Consider the following 8,296-nt stretch of genomic DNA (forward strand, 5'->3'; position numbering starts at 1 on the left):
TATATATATACATATATATATATATATATATATATATATTAGATAATAGATTTCATTTGTATTTTAGGCCCACATTGTTGTAAGTTAAGCCTAAAGTGCACTACAATAATATCTGCACTATTTGGTTGGCCCTTCAGTTACAATTTTAAAAGCGGTTCATGGGCTGCAAGTCCATTAATCTGATCTATAAAGCCCACAACTCCTGAAATAAGTATGAGAATTTTTAAAGGTCTAGAAAAATCTAAGGGTCCGTTTGATTGTAAAAATAAAATTTGGATAGAAAGAAAACGAATTTCAAGAAATTGAATTACCTAAAACTTGTTTTATTGAAAATTGTTAGTTACTTATTTGATTATTGTAATTTTTCACTTAAAAAATGTTTAAATTTTGGATCTTTTAGTATTTATTTAACTTTGTTTTTCATGAAAATTGTCAATTAAATGGATAAATTTTTTTACAATTGTGGATAGAATTTATTTTCATTCCCCAAAAAAATAAAAAATAATAAAGAGGCTGAAAAACATTCTCACCAAAACCAATTCAACAAAAATAGGTCACGTGGAAGGGGTAGATGAAAAATGAATTCCTTGAAAAATTTGGGCTATCAAACAATAGGCGTGTAAAGGTTTTTTCGGGCAAGACAGAGATTGGTCCTCGAGTACGGACAAGTGGGGAATGTTGGGGCAAACTAGAAAAGTTTGGGTAGAGCCGAATCTAAACGAAAAATTTTCCATGAAAAATATCCCATATCAAACAATAAATTGTCTAATTTTCTATTATGAATTTTAATTCCATTTATTTCTTCTTTTATAAGAAATAAATATCATTACATCATTAATCCACATGGCATGAAATAGTTCAACAAGGACGCCAGTTCGACCTTTTGTAAAGTGGAAAGTCGCTTAACCAATCAAAACAATGTCAGTACAAAATAAGGCTTGAATAAGCTTCGCTATGGTCACAACCTCCCAAATTCCAGTTTAAATCAAAGTTGAACCCCTAATCTTGCAACGAGAATGGGGTTTATGAAGTCTACAAAGTGAATCTTTACCTACGAACTTTTTTATTCGATTATTCACAATCAAGCAAGTATACAACTAAAGCTACAAGAACACTCAAATATCCTTATAGACACGTAGCAGCATCAACGAGGCTCCACATGGCAAAAGCAATCTTGTAAAAGCAACAATCAAACAGAATACAAATGCCATGTGTCATAAAACCATCTAGAATTGCAATCTATTAAGGATATCCTCAAATAGCGAGGCGACACTTGTTCAAGAAAAGCAAAAAGACTGAAAGTCCATAGGCTAAAGAAACCTATATATACCTAGAATTTCATAAGCAAGCAATATTAGAAACTCAAGCCAAATTTTAATCTTCAATCTAAGTCTTTTCTCGGAAGCAGTTGTCGACGTGAAGCTGCTCTACCTGAATTTTGGTAATTGGAAAAGAGCTTGGAGACGTGACTAGACAAGGAGGTGACGAGGAATTTGTTGACTTCCATTTTTCGCAGTTAACTAATATATCAAGAGAGTTACACATAAACTACATGGAAGAGAAACTCCGGAAAAAATTGTGGAACCTAAAAAAAAAAAACCGCTTCGAATGTATTAGTGAAAAATAACATTGTGCTACACACCCCAAAGAAAGTAGAAGAGAAGCTATTGTTTCATCTAATACGACAAACGTTTAAAAAAAGAAATAAAACATGTATTATGCATAGTAAAAATAATTATAATTATGCTTCAAAGGGGTCAAGCACAAAAGTTATGTACAGTTCTGTGGTTTCTTGTCTTGTTTTATATCTTATATGATCATGCTGAAACTTCTTCAGTCATAAACAAATTTACCTAATGGATGGCATATATTATGTTGTCATGCCTTCTCTTTATATGATTTTCCACCGTGCATCAACATGTATCACTCCATTCTTCGAATCTATTAGATGGTATTTGTGATTAATACGTCCATTGTGCACAACATCACCGAGATCAATGTCCACATGTCCTAAAGATTCCTGCATAATGTAAGAGTTTGAGATTATGAGAGCTTGAGCTATCATAATTTAGAGGAGCGAAAATTAAAAGCAATAAATAAGCATAGAATATTCCTGAGGTACCTTCGACTTGAAACCAACGACCGTGCGCTTGCTCATAACCTTTATCTGAATTTTATCCTGTGAAGGAGGTTCTTCAAGAATAAAGTGGAACTCTTCATTCCACATCGGATTACGAGTTCTTCTTATCATCTGAATATGCCAAATTTACTTTAACTCACTAAGAAACCATGTCGCAAAAGTATTGCGGTATATCCATTCAAAAATGTTATTGCATAATCGAAAATGAAAATAAAGGAAGGAAAGACTAAAAAGAGAAACAAGAAGAGTGGATATTCATAATTTGTTAGCTAACTATGTAATATTTCATTAGTCGAATTAACATCTTTGGATGGAATTTCAAGTAGTACCGTTTAGTAAATCTAGAATAAATATGTAATTCAAGGAAACTCATGCTGTTTTATCACCTGCAAAAGTTATTCGCTACATGCAAACTATTAGCTTTGTACTGCCTCTGGACGCAAATATATTGTTTTATCAATGCAGAGACTAAAAAATGTAACATAACTTTAGGTGCACAGTGCTACACAAGACTAGACACTAGAATAAACAAGATGCAAACTTCTTTTTCTTCCTTATATTGTCTATTCCTGGATAATTCATCCTACCAAACAAGCCTAGAAAGTTTTGTGATAGACATATTTAATGGTTTTTTATGATTTATATACTCCGTCATCTTATTTATTCCCTACACAATAGAATGGAAAAATAATGTCAGTCAACCTAAAATTTCAAGTATTCCAAGAGAAAGCACGTTCAAATCTTTATTTGCATGAGAAACAATAACTAAAAGTTATAACCCAGAGAACGGAGGATTTTGTCTAACATTACCTTTGATTTTTTTCTTTCGCCTCGAAAGATCACCAACACGTATGGATTGTTGTGACGTGATCCCTCGACATCTTGTGCTCCCTGAACTGTAAGTAGAAGTAAACCTGCTCCCTTTGGGCTTACACTGCTGGATGCCCTGTTGAGTATACTATCATTCCGAGCCATTCCATCCAGACAACCGCTGAAACTTTCAAGGTCGTTTCTGAAAGGAGCATATGTGAGCTCTAACGTTATCTGCCCTCTTTGCTTTTTGTTTTGAGGATCATTAATACTTGTATTCTTAAGCAAGTCAAGTACTAATTCTTTAGTCTCGTTGGGAGTCAGCAGTTTCAAAGGAACTAACTGAGACCCAAGCAGGTCATGTGCCCCCACCTGTAAATAATGATACCTTTAAAGAAAAATGGATATAGACAAGATGAACTTATCTTGCACCTCCAAATAAATATGATACACTTGATAAGAAGACAATAACTATCATGTCCAAAATCTAGAGATTTTTCACAACGTCGGAGATGCTTTTCAAGACTTCACTTACTAATTAAAGATTTTCATCGGACTGGTGATAAGCTTTGCAGCAGAAATTCATTTGTGATTATGAGCAACAAGAAAATAGAAGGCAAAAATACAAGTTCCATGATTGACCATACAAAAGTTAAGAGATTATGGCAGCTCAAGACACCAAACCTTTCGGTAAGGTAAAAAAAGCACTAGCACTAAGAAAATGAGATTTAGAAATATTGTTTTGATTCGGTAGCTAACAGCTTCATCATCATCATCCTCTGTTTTACTTCATTACTTCAGGATACATAAACATTACTTGAACATTTGGTACGCAGTAATAGATATATTGGACAGCATAATGAACAAGATTTTAGTATCTTTTTTTCTTTTATACCATCTAGATCTATCTAATTCACCTTAAATTATGTCATAAAAAAATGGAAACAGATAAGATTAAGGGAGAAACCTTGTCCCAATCAAAGACATCTATATGAAGAACCTGAGACAGAGGGTCCTTCACAGAAAGCTTAAACTCCTCGTTCCACTCCGGATTCAATGTCTTTTTCTTAATTGTGGTCTTTTTAGATGGCAGTTTCTCTCCACCAAGCCTTAGCTTAACATATGGATCGGATAATCCAAGTAAATCCATCTTCAGAAGCTTTGTTGCACGCACAACTTTTACACGCAATATTCCAACAGGCTTCTTTATGGACACTCTAGAGAACTCACAAGGTAACAGAACAATAAATCTCAGTTTTAGAAGTTGAACACACTTAAAATTGAGAATAGCAAAACTATAAATTTTCAGAATAATTATTAACTAGAAGTTCTGCGATTTAAGGAAAGCCACTCACGTTGAAGCATCAAGGACTGATATTTCAAGAGACTTTGGCCAAAGGTAAAGATTTGCTACTTCTTTTTGAATAATATCCTGCCATCAGATAACACAGCTTGACGAGAAAATGACAAAAAACTATCTTTTGCTCCAACCTTAGGAAAACCGATACGCTACCTGAATATATTGATAGAGGCCGGGAATGGACATAATGTCCCCACCCAAAACTTTTATTCCAAAGTCAATATGTGGCTGAACAAATAAAAGATGATTTAGAGAAAATAATAAATTCCTCCAATTAACAGAAGAATAGGGAAAAAAAAGGTAGATTCAATCTCGAAAACAGTTTGCTTACCTTCTCCAGCAAAGACACGACTATGTTTGCAAAACATGGAATAGTATGCACAAGTGGTTTCAAAGTTATCAGTGGTGTGGCGAATACTTGTAAATCCACTAGCTAAAAAGATGCAATGTCAGTTCATCGAAGAAACATATATTCTCTTCACAGATATTCAATAAAATATTTCCCTCTCAAAGAAAATTTCTCCGCGCTTCACTGACCTGAACTGTTACTTGTACGGATGAAATTGTTAGTGTCACAATGATATTTGGATTTCCAGCCCATTTGAAAGCTGGTTCCATTACCAACTCTCTCTCATTTGTCTCAAAAACTTTGAGACCTGTCAAGAAATGAAGAAAAATTAGCAACAAACTGTCTTCCAAAATGTAATTCTACTTCAAAAACTTAAAATTAAAGTCATATACAATATCAGGACTGAAACTGAACGTTTACCCATATGTACAACATTGCAAAAGTCATAAGATAATACTTGTTTCCTCCAAAAAGTAACCAAATAAATAAAAATTCAAGCACCGGTTATCATTCTAAATTTCCTAGTACAAGAAACGTCCATGTTCTTCGTAATTCTCTCAGGTGCTATCCTATAATTGTTGAGTCTCAAAACGGGAAGCAAAGCGATAAAGTGAAAAGGCGGACACTTGGAAAGCAGCTGGTAGTGAATACTTAAGCAGAAAATATAACACATTCAATAGCATTAACCAAAGATAATGAGGAGAAACTCACCATGAATTATTGGTGGAAGATTTCCAAGGCTTAGATTCTCAAACTCAATTGATTCTATCTTAAATTTCCCTATGTACTCTGCAAATATAGGTTCTGCCGTGCTTCGAATTATGCTATGACTGGCCTGTACATCATGCATTAGATGAAATACACCAGCTCGGCCAAGTAACTGAAATCTCGTGGTTATGCAAATACCTTATCAATGAAAGGCCACATATGTAAGATAAATTTATTTAACCAGTCAACCTGCATATCAGAAAATGGTGTATCATAAGTTAAAGTGACAAAAAGAAAACAGGTTAAACAAAGTAAATAATAATTACTACATAGAAAGATTTCAAGGGGGAAAAAGAGACTACATGGAAGGCTTTCAGTAACTAATTGCATAATGGAATACTCACTCGATCATAATCAGGTCTCTTTACCCACAAAGGAATCTCGGGCATTAGATCTTCTAATGAAATTGTTTCAAGCTCCGAAAGTGGCCTAGTAACCGGATCCTGAAATTAATTTTACAAGTACAAAACTCAGTACATGCGCACTTTCAATGAGTAATTCAATTACTCCACTAAACAATGTATGGTCAGACAATCAAGAATATAAAAATTTTAAAAATGAACAAGGGTGAAAAAAAATGCAACTAAATGTGGCATAAATTGAGTATAAGAACTATCCAGGTGCTACCAAAAAGTTCATCCATGATTTGGTTATGGATTAAATTGCAGTCCCTAGCTCATAGATGACAACAAACAAATAAAGAAATTATAAAAGAACAAGAACAAGAACAAGAACACACATATTTCTAGTGATTCATCCTCAATGTGAGAGCAATGTCCACACAAAAGGTAAAAACGTGAGTCAAACATTAAATATAAAACAACAATTCTGAGACCACACAATTTTAATTTCTTTTTGAAGAAAAAAAAAATGATATTCCCACTTTGAATCTACCATTCAGAAAAGTGGAACACAAGAAGCTAGTTTTGAGCCCTCGATTACTCTCTGAATTCAAAATTGTGATATTAACTGATAAAAGAAGAGAAAAAAAGGGGAAAAAGGAAAAAGGATTACACTTCGCAAGCAATTTTTGATATCATAAATTGAACCAACATGTAATTCCATTAGCAAATCTATTTCTTATGGACTAGGTTTCGGTTGATTAGATACCGTGATCGGAACGATGATGATGATCAAACTATTAATAAAAATAATACAGAAAATAGTTTTGAAAGAATCAAATAACAGTTCTCGATTAAATGCATATAAATTCCTAGTCACTTCATCTTGTAATTAATTATGTCAGATTACAGAACAAACCAGCATTCTTCCCCAACAGAAATAGAATCAAGATGAAATCAAGAACCATAAACAGTCTTCATCATGAATGCAATTAAAAGAACCCATAAAAATTCAAATGTAAACAATTAAACAAAAAAATACAGAAAAAGAAAAAAAGAAGAAGGAACATATAAACAGGTCATTTAAACTTTCAAATGTAATACTGAATGAGAAAAACAAGAACTATAAAGAACTTGACAGAACAAATATTACCTCGACATCTTTATTTTCAGAATAAATGAAGAAATAGAATCCAATTAAAACGCCAATAAGAAACCCTATTCCAAAACCAAAAATTCCCAAGAAACTGCTCAAAAATCCCATCTGTTTCTTGCGCTCAACAGTTAACTCCAATAACTAGTGTGTGTGTGTGTGTTTGAAAATAATTTTCAACCACACATATTCTACCTTTTTAAATCTAAAACTTTTTTTCTAATTTCTAACCAGACGCCCTAAAAAATGAATTTCTTGTCAAAACAATTCAGAAAAATGGACTTGAACAAGGACAAATGGAAAAATGTCAATATATGAAGTTTAAAAAACTCTAACTACAGATGGGCATTGAAAGATGGAAAAGAAAAAGAATTTAAAGAAGATGCTGTGATCGATAGAATCTACGGAAATTTATATACTCGCTGATGTTATGTTAACGAGGAGACTCGAATACAACCGCCAAATGGAAGATGCATTTTCAAATATTAACGCCGTGTGCTCCAAAAAAAATAATATATTTTCTTCGTAGTTCTCATAAGAAGTCATTAAGGCAATTATTATCCAGATAATCACATTGGACATTCGAAGCAAAAGTCTCTGTAGATTTGGTTGGCCTATGCTACCTCGGTTGGACCAAACTCGCGGCCGATAACAACAGCAATTAAAAATAAAATTTGAATTATTTTCAATATTTTGACTAAGCATCTTGACATCCTTTACTTTAATTCAATTTATTTCTCATATTCACTTTAATCCACACATTCACACAATAAAATATTTTACTTATAAATTTAAAAATTTTCATATTTTTTTAACTAAATCCCTATTTGGTTCTCATCATTTTCTCATTAAAATGAAAAATATGATTGTTCTTCATCACATCGAGCCGTCAAATTTGAATTTCTATATCTTATTTAGGGTCCGCAACGACTATATTTTTCATTCTCATTCTTCCAAAAATAAGAAACAAGCAGAGGTAAACATTTTTCTAAAAATACTATTCAAAAATATGTTTTTTTTTTAATTTTAAGGATGTCAAATAGGGGCTAAATATTAAGTGTAAACTTAACTAGATTTTGAGACGTCCTATTCGTCATATTATGTTTCTTCAAAATTTAAAATAAATTAATTGCAAATTGTTTAAAAATAATTTTGCATCGATTAACCTCGCCACGGAATACGCCAATATGTCTTCAATAGACTTTGGCACTAGTGTGACAAAAGTGTTAAATGTGACATAATAATCGAACTACTTCTCTTTGGAACGTCACTTTAGGGCCCGTTTGGTAGGAATTTTGAGAATTGATTTTTTGACTGTTAGAAGAAAAGTGGGGTCCACATGTGAGAGAAGAAGTCAAAAATTACGGCTTGAATA

At 32.8% G+C, this 8,296-nt stretch overlaps 1 protein-coding gene across 4 annotated transcripts; it reads right to left on the minus strand.

The window, feature by feature from the left end:
• Positions 1–1,189: 1,189 nt before the first annotated feature.
• On the minus strand, positions 1,190–7,509 carry LOC111396878 (synaptotagmin-3-like). Of its 4 annotated transcripts, none has more exons than XM_023023472.1 (13): positions 6,922–7,509; positions 5,772–5,870; positions 5,566–5,616; positions 5,371–5,494; positions 4,848–4,966; positions 4,642–4,743; positions 4,464–4,538; positions 4,306–4,382; positions 3,918–4,167; positions 2,951–3,322; positions 2,123–2,251; positions 1,854–2,020; positions 1,190–1,520 (listed from the first exon to the last, which is right to left on the minus strand). In XM_023023472.1, the coding sequence occupies exons 1-12, from the start codon at positions 7,030–7,032 to the stop codon at positions 1,892–1,894; spliced, it is 1,638 nt and encodes a 545-aa protein (XP_022879240.1). In that variant the 5' UTR covers positions 7,033–7,509; the 3' UTR covers positions 1,190–1,520; positions 1,854–1,891. The 4 variants fall into 4 exon arrangements, with proteins under 4 accessions (XP_022879240.1, XP_022879239.1, XP_022879238.1 ...); XM_023023471.1 differs by having other exon boundaries at positions 1,190–1,585; XM_023023470.1 differs by lacking the exon at positions 1,190–1,520 and having other exon boundaries at positions 1,590–2,020; positions 6,922–7,508.
• Between the last annotated feature and the right edge of the window lie 787 nt (positions 7,510–8,296).

The sequence above is a fragment of the Olea europaea genome, chromosome 7 (genome assembly GCF_002742605.1).
Source record: "Olea europaea var. sylvestris chromosome 7, O_europaea_v1, whole genome shotgun sequence".
NCBI lineage: Eukaryota > Viridiplantae > Streptophyta > Magnoliopsida > Lamiales > Oleaceae > Olea > Olea europaea.